The 14,087-nt window shown below is 45.0% G+C and overlaps 1 protein-coding gene across 1 annotated transcript in view; it reads left to right on the top strand.

The window, feature by feature from the left end:
- Positions 1 to 13,848, top strand: part of alx3 (ALX homeobox 3) — a 31,472-nt gene extending 17,624 nt beyond the window's left edge. Inside the window, exons 2-4 of the mRNA XM_033042254.1 lie at positions 5,595 to 5,884; positions 11,512 to 11,640; positions 13,139 to 13,848. Of these exons, the coding sequence (XP_032898145.1) occupies positions 5,595 to 5,884; positions 11,512 to 11,640; positions 13,139 to 13,465 (746 nt within the window). The 3' untranslated portion in view covers positions 13,466 to 13,848. The remainder of the gene's footprint in view (positions 1 to 5,594; positions 5,885 to 11,511; positions 11,641 to 13,138) is intronic.
- The last annotated feature ends 239 nt before the right edge of the window (positions 13,849 to 14,087 follow it).

The following is a 14,087-nucleotide window of genomic DNA, read 5'->3' as shown; positions in this document are numbered from 1 at the left end:
CATAGCCCACTCATTGTGAAAAACATTTTCTTCTTGGTATGATATAGTACTCTATTTGTCACGTGTACCGAGGTACAAGTGAGACTCATGTTTGTATACAGTTCAGTACAAGTATCACTATACATAAGCACTTAGATATTGGATAAGCATCTCATACAGTTCAAATGTATAGCAGTAGTACACTAATACAGTATATAGTGTCGCCAGTTTGGCTCCATTTTCAAGTCGAAGTTGTTGTAGGTGCAGGGGTCTTGATCTGACCATGAAGGCCTGTTGCCCTGGTGGTGTTTCAGGGTCAGCCGGGCCAAGCGTAGCCGTGCTGTCCTTCGCTGCTGCTCCACCACTGAAGGCCACATCTGGTCCATGTGCTTGGCCTCTGGGAGCTGTAGGCCGCATCTGGTCCATGTGCTTGGCCTCTGGCAGCGGCGCCCGGCCCAGCTGAGGCCCAGGCAGCTGCAGGGCCTCCCCTGTCGAGGGCGTGCACACCCTCCCACAGCTGCTCTGCCGACCGGCCCCCCAGGTGGGTTCCCGTGGGTCCTCGATCCGCAGCGGTGAGCCGGCCCGCCCGGGTAAGTCCCCGGTCTGGGTGAGTCAGGCCCACCACGCGGTTTCTGGTTTGCGACGTGGGTTTCCAGTGGGTGAGTCGGGCCCACCGGGTGGGCGAGTCCTCGGTCTCCAGGGGGCGAGCTGGACCTTTCGGGCAGCTCCCCGCGATACTCACGCCACCACACGGCTGCCCGGGATATCTCTCTCGTATTTTTCCTGTACCTGTTTCCTGCACAACAGAGGATGTGCTTCCTGCGGCAGCTGAGGAAGCTGCCACAGGCAATGATGGTCCAACTCTCTACGGCCATCGTAGAGTCTGTCCTCACCTTCTCCATCATGATCTGGTTTGACTCAGCCACCAAGCACGACACCTGGAGGCTGCAGCCAATCGTCCGATCAGCCGAGAAGGTTTTTGGCTGGCAACCTTCCCTCCATTGATGAACTGTACACTGCAAGGGCCACGAAGCGAGCGGGCAAGATCATCTCTGCCCCTCTCACCGTGGCCACAAACTCTTGTAATCACTTCCCTCTGGACTGTCAAAGCTGCCACAGCCAGACATAAAAACAGCTTTTTTCCACGAGTAGTAGATCTACTCAATAACCAAAAATCTGTAGCCTCCTTTTGCTCTGGTATTTTATTTAATTCACATCTTTAATCGATAATGTTGTATTATTAATGTTTAGTGTTTTATGTGTCATTCCTAACTATCACTGTATGTCGTTGTCACTTGTGGTCGGAGCACCAAGGCAAATTCCTTGTATGTGAATACTTGGCCAATAAACTTATTCATTCATTCTTTGGCCAAAACCATAAGTTTCTGCCCAGTTCTATTTCTTGAACAGTGCACAGATACAAAAAGCTATGTGTGGCAGGCAGATGGGACTGGTATAGATGGGGCATGTTGTCTATAGAGTCACAGAATCTATGATTGCCTCCATTTGCCATGTTATGAGGAGCATCTACTGTAGGCTTGTCATGACCTCTATCTAAATGTCATTAATTGGAATCATCACAACAAAGTCCCAGTGCCCTTTTAGTGTTACCACTTCACACTTTCCACTCTCTAAAAAAAGACACAAAGTGCTGGAGTAACTCAACAGGATCTACAGGTATCCATGTTCTCCAGTGGTGCTGCCTTACCCACTGAATTACTCCAACACTTTGTGTCTTTTTTTAATAAACCAGTATCTGCACTTCCTTGTCATCAAGCATAGAGTAATTCAAGATGGAAACCAAATTATGGCCCAATTTGCACACGTCGACCAAGATGCTCCATCTACACTGGTCTTACTTGCATGCATTGGGTCCAGATCCCTCTAAACCTCTCTTATCCTTGCACCTGCCCAAATATAATTTAAATTGTTGTTATAGTACCTGCCTTAACTACCTCCTCTAACATCTCATTCCATATACCCAAATATTGCCCCTCAGTTTCCTATTAAATCTTTCTCCTCTCACCTTAAACCTATGTCATCTGATTCTTGATTCTCCTACTCTGGGTAAAAGACTCTGTACACCTACCTTATCTATTCCCCTCATGATCTTATACACTTCTATAGATCACTACTCAGCCTCTTGTGCTCCAAGGAATAAAGTCCTAGCCTGCCTAACCTCCCCCTATAGCTCAGGACCTCCAAGTATTGGCAATATCCTCGTAAATCTTCTCTGCACCCTTCCCTACAGCAGGGTGACCAAAACTGAACAGAAGACTCCAACTGTATCTACTTATCGCTCTCTGTTCTTCATCTCAATGCTAGTGCAGAGTTAATGCCACCATATCAACGTTTAATGCTCGAATTTGTGGCAAGCATGGTAAGAAACTGGCACTGTATTTTAGCATGGCGTAGACCTGAGATCAGTGATGTTTTCTTGTCTGTGGTTATTTAGTCATACTGCCAAGGTCCCTGTGAAAGCTTGCAGTACATTCACATCCATCGGTGACCAAAGCTACATTGACTTTCTTTTGCAGGAAGGCAGAGTTCTTTTTTACAATTTGATATCTTGTCCATGGGGTCTGAGTAAAATGCCTTCAAATACTATGATGTTCCCATCCTCTGTTGATGTGCTGGCACACAATTGCAGGATCCACTTGATTACAGGATCCACAGATCTAATCCATGACAGTATGGAAGGTCTTGACCTTATGGTAACATTTTCAAAAAGTTTTGGCTCACAAGGTTAGATTGAGCCAGAACATTGAGGTGTCAAAATTGCTTATAAGAAAATCTTTGCCACTGTTGGCTTTACATACAAAGCCTGAGATGGAGGCAGGTAATACGGCTCATCATCTACTTCCTTGTCACAGTGACATTTTCGTCATAGGAGAGAGAGGGACCTTCTTATCAAACTTTGGAATCAGATCATTTGGTGTTGTCCAGACACACCACATCTTCAGCAGTTGTCTATGGTGTTCCAATTTCTTCAGCTCCTTCTCTGCCCGAGTCTTGGCATTTGACCTGGGTTGGCAGCACATTGACTTTGCATTTAGTTTGATGAACCTTCAGGAACGTGGCCCTTTAGTAATACATGAACAGATCCAAGGATCTCACCGGGATCTTATTCAGAGGAGGGTCTACTTAAATGTGTTTACAGTCCCTGCCAACAGGTTGTCCATCAACGTAGGTTGCCATGATCACACTAATTTGATTTCCTGATCATATTAAAAACAGTTTACATCTTCTTACTGCCCCAATGTTTTTCACCCTTTCAAATGAATACATATTAGTATTTCAAATGAATACATATTAGTTCCCCTCTTCCATTATAGATGGGGCCCTCACTAGGGTCTCCTCGATAACCCGCACCTCTGCTCTTGCTTCACTTCCCCCCCATTCTTAACAGGGTCAGAGTCCCCCATGTCCTCTCCTTCCAGCCGTCGCATACAGCACATAATTCTCTGACATTTTCGCCACCTTCAACGGGACCCCACTACTAACCACATCTTCCCATCTCCACTTCTTTCCGCTTGCCGCAGAGACCGTTCACTCCACAACTTCTTGGTCAACTCGTCACTTCCCACCCAAACCACCCCCTCCCCAGGTACTTTCCCCTGCAACCACAGGAGATGCAACACCTGTCCCTATACTTGCCCCCTTGACTCCGGCCAAGGACCCCAACAGTGTTTTTAGGTGAGGCAGAGGTTCACTTGCACCTCTTCCAACCTCATCTACTGTATCCGCTGTTCCAGGTGTGGACTCCTGTGTATCGGCGAGACCAAGCGCAGGCTCGGTGATCGTTTCGCTGAACACCTCCGCTCAGTCCGCCTTAACCTACCTGATATCCCGGTTGCTCAACACTTTAACTCCCCCTCCCATTCCCACACTAACCTTTCTGGCCTGGGCCTCCTCCATTGTCAGAGTGAGGCCCAGTGCAAATTGGAGGAACAGCTCCTCATATTTCAGTTGGGCAGCTTACACCCCAGCAGTATGAACATTGACTTCTCTAACTTCAAGTAACCCTTGCTTTCCCTCTCTCTCCATCCCCTCCCCCTTCCCAGTTCTCCGTCCAGTCTTACTGTCTCCGACTACATTTTATCTCTACTATCCCACTCTCCTGCTGACATCAGTCTGAAGAAGGGTCTTGACTCGAAACATCACCCATTCCTTCTCTCCAGAGATGCTGCCTGCCCGTTGAGTTCCTCCAGCATTTTGTGTCTATCTTCGATTTAAACCAGCATCTGCAGTTCTTTCCTATACATATTAGTACGATTCTACTGTTCAATGAATTATTACTGAACAAAAAGTATTTCACCTTCTAACTAAACAATCTCAGGCGGCACAGTGCCACAGCGGTTGAGTTGCTGCCTTGCAACACTGGTTGGACCCGAGTTTGACCCTAACTACAGGTGCTGTCTGTACAGAGTTTGTACGTTCTCCCTGTGACCACGTGGGTTTTCTCCAGGTACTCTGGTTTTCTCCCATGCTCCAAATATGTGTGGGTTTGTAGGTTAATTGGCTTCGTAAAATTGTAAATTGTCCCTCGTGTGTAGGATAGTGCTAGTGTATGGGGTGATTGCTGGTTAGCGCAGACTTGGTAGGCTGAAGTGCCTGTTTCCGCACTATATGTCTGAAGTCTAATCTCATGTCTACATGGATTTGTAGATTTTGACCCTCGATTCTGAAAATAATCTTTTTTTTTGTGTTGTTGCTCTCTGTGGTGTTAATAGTATGTGTGTTGTTGCTCTATGTGGCATTAATACTATTTAAAGTCCATTCCTCATAGTCTTGATTCACTTCAGAATTCTGTGGAATAGTTGTCTGTGATTGAGTCAAATCGGGAGAATGGAACAGTTAAATTATTCTTGCAGCTTAACAGCCCCATAAATGCAATAACACACAGATATAAATATATAACATTCAATTATACAATAACTAAATAACCATAATCCTGGGTAACCATAATAGTGCGAAAGAAGTCTATAGTGCAACCAAAGACACGGTGTGTAGAAGATCATAGCTGCTGAGTTTACAGTTGTGCAGTGTTCAAGAGCCTGATAGTTGCTGGTACGAAGCTGTTCTTTACCTGGTGGTCATGGTTTCCTAACCAAAGTGCAGCCTAACCAAAGATTTACAAAGCTGCAACATGACTTTCTGATTATTGTGTTAATGTCTCAACCGATGAAAGCAAGAATACTGTTTGTTATTTCTCTTGTTATTTTGTGCCTGCCATATAATACTCGCTTTCTGAATCTGGCATCTTCAATTAATGCCTGGAAAATTGTTGGATACCAGGGAAATGTCCTGACGAATTGTATGATTTTATACATACACAGTTTATGTTGAAACAAGGAACTGCAGATGTTGGTTTACAAAAAAGACACAACGTGCTGGAGTAACTCAGCGGGCCAGGCAGCATCTGTGGAGAACATGGATAGGTGACTAACACAGTTTATGCTGCGTTATATCCGCGTGGATCACTTTGTGGTGAACAGAAGCAGAATGCTGTCCAATTATTCGATAACAGTTTGTGCAATCTCATCAATGTTATTTGATCATTCACATTTTTTGTTCAAAGAGTCTCAATTTACACCCGTTTTGTTTTTCTTTAGCACTGAATGTCAAGGTTTCAAAAGCCATTGACTATCATCTTATGGATTCTGTTCACCAAGACCCGCTGAAAGTCTGTGCGAAGCTGAAAGATTCCCCAGGGAATGAGATTGCAAGTGAGCGGAGTGAGGGAGAGACCGGCAGCAAAAACAAGAAGAGGCGGAACAGGACCACGTTCACCAGCTATCAGCTGGAGGAGCTGGAGAAGGTGTTTCAGAAAACTCACTATCCAGATGTGTATGCTCGAGAACAGCTGGCTCTAGGCACTGAGCTGACGGAAGCCAGGGTCCAGGTACGGTTGATGGAAGCTGATGGTGAAAGTTAGAAGCTGTGGGATATTTGGCCAATTCTGGGCACCCTCTTGGGGCAGGCACGCACTAAGGAGGTTATTTTATGATTAATTGAAACATATGGCATGGAAACAGGTTCTTCGGCCCAGCGAGTCCAAGCCAACCATCGATCACCCTTTCACATTAGTTCTTGGTATCCCACTTTCACATCCATTCCCTATACACGAGGGGAAATTTACAGAGGCTAATTAATGTACAAACCTGCGCAATATTGGGATGTGGGGGAAAACCGGAGCCCGTGGAGGAGACTAATGTGGTCACAGGGAAATCGTGCAAACTCCACACAAACAAGCATCTGAGCTCAGGATCAAACCTGGGACTCTGGCGCTGTGATGCAACAACTCTACCACTTGTGCCGAAGTCGAACTGCCCAATTTTTCCTTAGATCTCCATGTGGCCTGCTGGCCAAAGTCACACTGGCAGTTCTAATTTAACCTTCAGCCAAGGAACTACATGTTAGTGGTGGCAATAGTGATGATAGCTTGTTTTATGTCAGGTCCCCTGTGAAGAACACCAAAGTAAGAGACGTTGTATACTGTGAAATATGGAACCATGTGCCTAATGGAGCAAGTGCAGGTCCACCACCGATCCAGACCAAGTTACGAGAACGCACTTGAAATCGCCCCTGGAGGTCCACCCGAAAATGTGGCGTATAGGCCGGGTGAGATGGTTGATCCGGATCTCACCGGGACTTGCACGGCCGATCGGTGGGTTGAATTTGTCTCCTGCGGCCGGTGGTTTGGAAATCTGGCTCGGCAGGAGTTGGCAGGTCCATTCCCAGAGCCGACATCTGAGGCCAACTTTGCAGTCCGGCATCTCGGCCCTCCGAGGCTGTGCCCTCGGTTCGTGCAGCAAAACAGATAATACGGCAAGGCTGTGGAACCTAGGGTGCTGGGAAATCGGTGGTGGACCAGTACTGGAGGAGAAAGATGGCAGGCAATGCGAGAAGCTGATAAACCAGGAATCTCAAGACATTCTCACCAATTCCCAGGTGTTCACACAGGTGGAATCAATGGAGGATATGAACTTGGTTAACGGCCACACCACTTCCTTTCTGAAAGATCCCTCCCACTCTCACATTTGGACACATGGCCAGCACAGAACAAAGGATTTTCACTGTACCTCAGTACACGACACAATAAACTAAATTCACAAATGCGCAAATATATATGGGCAGAGAAAGAGGTACATGCACAGTACATGCAGCAAAACAAAAACATATACATTTCACACAAACACCATTAATCAGATGGAACAAAAGACATAGAATGCTGGAGCCAGGCAGACTATCTGGAGAACACGGATAGGCGACGTTTCGTGTCGGGACCCTTCTGAGCCAAAACATTCCCTATCCATGTTCCCAGGTAATGCTTCTTAACCCATTGAGGTACTCCAGCATTTTGTGTGTTTTGCTCAGGATTTAAAACCTACAGTTTCCTGTGTCTACGTGTACTAAATGCACTTGCTGAGATGGATCATACACATACATACAAAGAGGAATATGGTAAATGCATGTGAGCAGGAAAACAGATACACACACCTACAGGGACAGGTGCACACATGCAGATAAATGTATCTCCCAGCTATTTACAATATATATTAATGATTTGGACGAGGGAATTGAATGCAATATCTCCAAGTTTGCGGATGACACGAAGCTGGGGGGGCAGTGTTAGCTGTGAGGTGCATGCTAGGAGGCTGCGAGGTGACTTGGATAGGCTGGGTGAGTGGGCAAATGCATGGCAGATGCAGTATAATGTGGATACATGTGAGGTTATCCACTTTGGTGGCAAAAACAGGAAAGCAGACTATTACCTAAATGGTAGCCAATTAGGAAAAGGGGAGATGCAACGAGACCTGGGTGTCATGGTACACCAGTCATTGAAAGTAGGCATGCAGGTGCTGCAGGCAGTGAAGAAAGCGAATGGTATGTTGGCATTCATAGCAAAAGGATTTGAGTATAGGAGCAGGGAGATTCTACTGCAGTTGGTGAGACCAGACCTGGAGTATTGCGTACAGTTTTGGTCTCCAAATCTGAGGAAAGACATTCTTGCCATAGAGGTAGTAAAGAGAAGGTTCACCAGACTGATTCCTGGGATGGCAGGACTTTCATATGAAGAAAGACTGGATAGACTCGGCTTGTACTCGCTAGAATTTAGAAGATTGAGGGGGGATCTTATAGAAACTTACAAAATTCTTAAGGGATTGGACAGGCTAGATGCAGGAAGATTGTTCCCAATGTTGGGGAAGTCCAGGACAAGGGGTCGCAGTTTAAGGATAAAGGGGAAATCCTTTAGGACCGAGATGAGAAAAACATTTTTTACACAGAGAGTGGTGAATCTCTGGAACTCCCTGCCACAGAAGGTAGTTGTGGCCAGTTCATTGGCTATATTTAAGAGGGAGTTAGATGTGGCCCTTGTGGCTAAAGGGATCAGGGGGTATGGAGAGAGGGCAGGTAGAGGATACTGAGTTGGATGATCAGCCATGATCATATTGAATAGTGGTGCAGGCTCGAAGGGCCGATTGGCCTACTCCTGCACCTATTTTCTATGTTTCTATGTTTCTATGTTTCACTACAGAGGAGATATGCACACACTAATGCTGCTACACAGAGACCTAGCGATGTGGACCACTGTATGCATGATCACGCCAACTTAGACAGTCAATCACACATTCACAGGCATGACAGCAGATAGGGTGACACAGTGGTGCAGCGGTAGAGTTGCTGCCTTGTAGTGGCAGCAACCCGGGTGCTACCTGCGTGGAGTTTGCATGTTCTCCTTGTGACCGTGTGGGTTTCCTCCGGTTGCTCCCACATTCCAAAGACGTACTGAATTGTAGGTTAATTGACTTCTGTAAAATAAATTTGTCCCTAGTGTGTAGGATAGAACTCGTGCTCGGGTGATCGTTAGTCGCCATGGATTCGGTGGGTCAAAGAGCCAGTTTCCACACTGTACCTCTAAACTAAACTAAAACTAAACTAAGGAATTGTATATACAAATGCAAAGTGCTGGAGGAACTCAGCGAGTCAGGCAACGTGTGGAGGGAACAGCAATGTTTCCGGCCACAACCTTTCTTCAGGCTGAGGTCCTCCAGCACTTTGTGTTACTTGACCAAGATCCCAGCATTGGCAGTCTCTGTGTCTCCATTCCCAGTATAATGGATCTTGCATTTAGCAGTGGTCCACCATGATCTCACATTCACGTATTTGACAACATTTGCCGTTTATCTAGTTTCATTGTTCTCTTCCAGAATTCACACTGGAACAACATCACCCGATCACATCACTCAATATTTTGTATCAGTTTTTTGTCAGTCAGTAATTGACTGCATGAACTCTGGAATCCGTGTGCTTAGTCTCCTGTATTCAGAAACATGCTCAATGTTAATATTTCATCACAAGGTGGAGGAAAAGCTGGCATGGTGCTTTGGATGAACCTTGCTGTGACCAAGCTGCCATGGTAGCTGTTAAAGATTCCATGAACAAATTGGAAGAACAGAATGTTCTCCTAGTCTCCTAATCAACATTTCCCATAGAGAAACCAAATTAATACATAGATTATCTGACTATATTTAGTGATGGAGTAATCGAACTATACAGTGCAGAAACAGGCCCATGCTGACCAAGTTGACATTCTGGGCTCATCCCATTGGCCTGCATTTGGCCCATGTATCTCTAAACCCTTCCTATCTTTTTCCACCTTGGCATCTTGCTACAATTTAAGCTGGTTGTCCTAGTTCCACCAGCAACAGGACATAATGGAATGCATGCAAATGACATTTCAGATTTACTTCATGCTGTAAAACAAGTAAAATATCTTTCACTTTTCAGCTGAGTTATAACTTCTCTGGAAATGCTGGGGAAACATTGTCAACGATGGACTCATTCTGAGGCCAAGGTGATGTCCATCCCACCTGATGGGACTTCATCTCACTGAACCTTCAAGCCATGTAACCAAATTAAATCACTTCAGATGGACATGGCCAAACATAGGCAAATGGGACTAACTCAGAGGGGGCAGCTTGGTCAGGGTGGATGAGTTGGGCAGAAGGACTGTTTCCATGCTGTATGACTATGACCAGAGCAATATAAAAAGCCTTTGTCATAGTTACTGAATTGGTAATTGGTTGAGTGAGTCCTGGTTTGTTACGGCAGATAAAACCAATCTGACTATAGTTTACTGCAGAGAGACACCGCGGAAACAGGCCCTTCGGCCCACTGAGTCCGTGTCGACCAGCATTAACACTATCCTACACACATTAGGGACAATTTCTGTTTACAATTTTTACATTTATACCAAGCCAATCAACCTACAAACCTGTACGTCTTTGGAGTGTGGGAGGAAACTGAAGACCTCGGAGAAAACTCATGCAGGTCATGGGGAGAACGTACAAACTCATTACAGACAGCACCCGTAGTTGGGATCGAACCCGGATTTCTGGCGCTGCAAGGCAGCAACTCTACACCTGTACCATCGTGCCACTGTGCCACTGTGCCACTGTGCCACCCAGACTGATGGCATCAGCTGAAGGAAACAAGTAGTTTTGTTTACAACTTCTCATGGCCAATGAATTACTGCTTCACCATGGCCACTGATTTAACCAAGTTAAATGCTGTTCATATGGCAACACACGGTTCAGGAGAAAACCATTGTGATGACAATGATATCAGTATTTCTTTGGTGTTGATCCTACAACACCCGGTGCTCCCTCAACACCAACCCTCAGGGAGTGTGGCACTCCTGCAGTAAGTACTACATCAAAATGTCTCACATCCACTTTGATAGAAACCTGAGGGGCAACCTTTTCACACAGAGGGGATGGGTATATGAACAAACTGTCAGAGGAGGTTGTTGAAGCAGGTACAAAAGCAGCATTGAGAAGACATTTGGACAGGTACATAGATAGGAAAGGTTTAGAGGGTTTGACTTAGCTGCAGTGCAGCAAACAAACATACGCAGTGCAATTTAAACAAAGCCTGTAGTTGCATAGGTTAGTATTGTGCAGTGTTCAAGAGCCTGATGATTGCTGGGAAGAAGTTAGTCTGGAACCTGGACGTCACAGTTTTCAGGCTCCTGTACCTTCTCCCTGATGATAGCAGCGTGGCCAAGATGGCGTGGGTGAGTGTGGCCAAGATGGCGTGGGTCTTTGATGACATGGCTGCATTTGTGAGGCAGTGCCCCTGTAGTTCCCTTCAATGGTGGGGAGGTCAGTGCCTGTGATGGACCAGGCAGTGTCCACCACTCTCTGTAGTCTCCTTTGTTCCTGGACATTTGAGTTATCAAACCATGCTATGATGCAACCAGTCAATGTGCCCTCTCCCGTACAACTGTAAAAGTTCGATCAAGTATTCAAAGACATCCTGAATCCTCTCAATCTTGTAAGGAAGTAGAAGTTTCCTGTTGATGTCACGCATGGTCACTGTTTCTCTCGGTACTTCTGCCAAAGCCAGGAGCAGAAGGACCTGCAATCACCAACCTGGGTGCAGGATTCTCTTGTATTTGGTGGCAGAGAATTACAAGCAGTTTATATAACCTCTCATTTATCTCCGTATTTTCTCGCACACTAGGTTTGGTTTCAAAACAGAAGAGCCAAATGGAGGAAACGGGAACGCTACGGAAAATTCCACGAAGTCAGAAACCATTTTGCTGCAGCATATGATATCTCAATCTTTCCTCGGCCAGACAATTACCCTCAGGTACAACATTGGCACGGGGTGTTACGGTTCAGTGGTGGGGAAATCACTGCAGTTGTACCATCTAACAGATTATAGGGGCAGGGCCATGATTATTCATTATAAAAAGAGATTCAGATGTATTTACTATGGTGCTTTAAAAATAAAGTCTTCATTTGTTCTGGCTTTTTTTGTTTAAACTTTAACCTTATTATCTTTGATTTTTTTGTTTACCTTCCCCAAGCCTTAGACTGCTGGTGGAACTCAGCAGGCCAGGCAGCGCCCGTGGAGGGAATGGATAGATGACAGTTTGGGTCCCTTCCTTAGACTGGGTTAAAGTGGCGGAAAAGTGAAATAGAATTTACTGTTGATGGAAATCAATCAATGTGGTTCATGGCTTAGTTGGTATTTCCAGAATGCTGAGGGAAGAGTTGAGTTCATTGCCACAGAAGGCTGTGGAGGCCCGGTCATTGGGTATTTTGACAGATACTAGATTGGTAAGGGTGTCAAGGGTTTTGAGGCAGGAGAATGGGGTTGAGAGAGAAAGATAGATCATCCATGATTGAATGGCGGAGCACTCGATGGGCTGAATGGCCTATTTCTGCTCCTACGACTTACTGTATGAACATGAACATGAGTAAATAGGATGTTGTTTCACAGAGCCAGCATAAGGACAATGGATTGGATGGCCTCCATCTGGGTACATGATTCTCTTGTTCTGAATTAACATGAATATCATTTCTTCCTCTCCATCCTTATGAAATCATTGGATTTTACAGGACATTGGATGTTGCCAGGACTTGAGGGCCTGAGCTATTTATTAAGGCTAAGACTTTATTGCTTGCAGCACATGAGAATGAGGGGTGATCTTACAGATGTGTATAAAATCATGAGGAAAATAGATAGGATAAATGCATAGTCTTTTACCCAGGGAAGGGGAATCAAGAATTGGAAAGATAGGTTTTAGGTGAGAGGTGATGATTTAATAGGAACCCGAGGGGCAACTGTTACAGCAGAGAGTGATGGGTGTATGGAACGTGCTGCCAGAGGAGATCGTTGAGGCAGATAGTTTAACAACACTTTAAAAACCTGAAATGTCATCTATCCACTTCCCTCCAGTGATTCTGAGTTCATCCACGTCTAGTTTTTAATCCTAGTACAGTATTGTCGTGTTGATTTATCCCCCAAATTATTTATTTTTTTCAGACATTTTCGCAGTTCACGACATTTATCCCTTTGGCATTTTTTCTGAAAATCTCTAGTAGCATTCTAGTGACTTCAAATATTTTTTGCAAAATTGACCAAATTGGATAACAATTTATTTATGACAGTAATTAAAACCACCCGTAGTTGCAATACTGTGGTGAACTGTTAGTCTTGTGTTTGGCCTCAAAAGTCCCACAGAGAACAGCTGGAGAGAATGGTCAGCTATCTAATTATTTAGGGCCATGTTACACCTACTGCTGGTCTTGTTATTTTGAAATGTACCTGTATGTTACTAAAGATACTTGTTTTCTTTCAGATACACAACAACCTCTGGGCCAGCACTGCAACAAACACTGCCACGGTGTCTTCACCTCTACTGTCCCAGCAACCCATGTCTTCATCTTGCATGACACCGTATTCACACTCCCATGGGAATGTCGGTGGGTTTATGGGCATCTCCAGCGCTCCGACTCACCATAGTGGCATCAAGAGTCTTTATTCCCTTCACGGATTCCCCAGCTCACGTGCCAGCCACGCCTTTGAATCGGTGCCTGAATCTGACTACAAAACGCCCAGTCTTGTTGCTCTTCGAGGGAAGCCAAAGGAGCCGCCGGCTTTCCTTTCATGGGATGGCAAGAGATGATGCCTTTGACTCAAGTTTTTTTTCATCACTGAACAGTTTCTCTCTACTATTATGCTTTTAATTATAAATAATTGCCTGAGTTACTTCATGACTCACTGCAGAAGGTGGAGAGTCAATGTGTCATTTCCAGACGCATGTGGCGACGATTTCAGAAGGACGTTTATCTTCCGCATTGATATCAAGATTATCCCCTCTAGTGTTGGTGCCTAAACCAAGACATTAACTCCTTGAAAGTGCCATTATTACAAATACTACCATCAACAGCAATTTGCAGAAGAGATGTGCATGGAGTTTTGATTTTTTATGAAGCTGTGCGAATGTTATTGGCTTCGATCCTTGTATGCCTACGAACAGAAAATTAAATTTAATTTAAAGAGCTCAAAGTTGCAAATATTTCCAATTTGTTAAACTTTATTGACATGCTGAATCTGATCCAACAGCAGACTGCAATTTTAGGAGGAGTAAAATATTAATGTTCAACAATTGTAAAATAGCAACAGAAAAAAATCATATGTGAATATATTGAACATCAATTTGCTAAATAACCCGTTCCATAACAACGCAGGCACAGAACCTTGTGCAGTATAATACGCGAGGTCCCATGTCATATAGCATGGATACA

The sequence above is a fragment of the Amblyraja radiata genome, chromosome 24 (genome assembly GCF_010909765.2).
Source record: "Amblyraja radiata isolate CabotCenter1 chromosome 24, sAmbRad1.1.pri, whole genome shotgun sequence".
Lineage (NCBI taxonomy): Eukaryota > Metazoa > Chordata > Chondrichthyes > Rajiformes > Rajidae > Amblyraja > Amblyraja radiata.
This window is presented reverse-complemented; position numbering and strand designations above follow the sequence as displayed.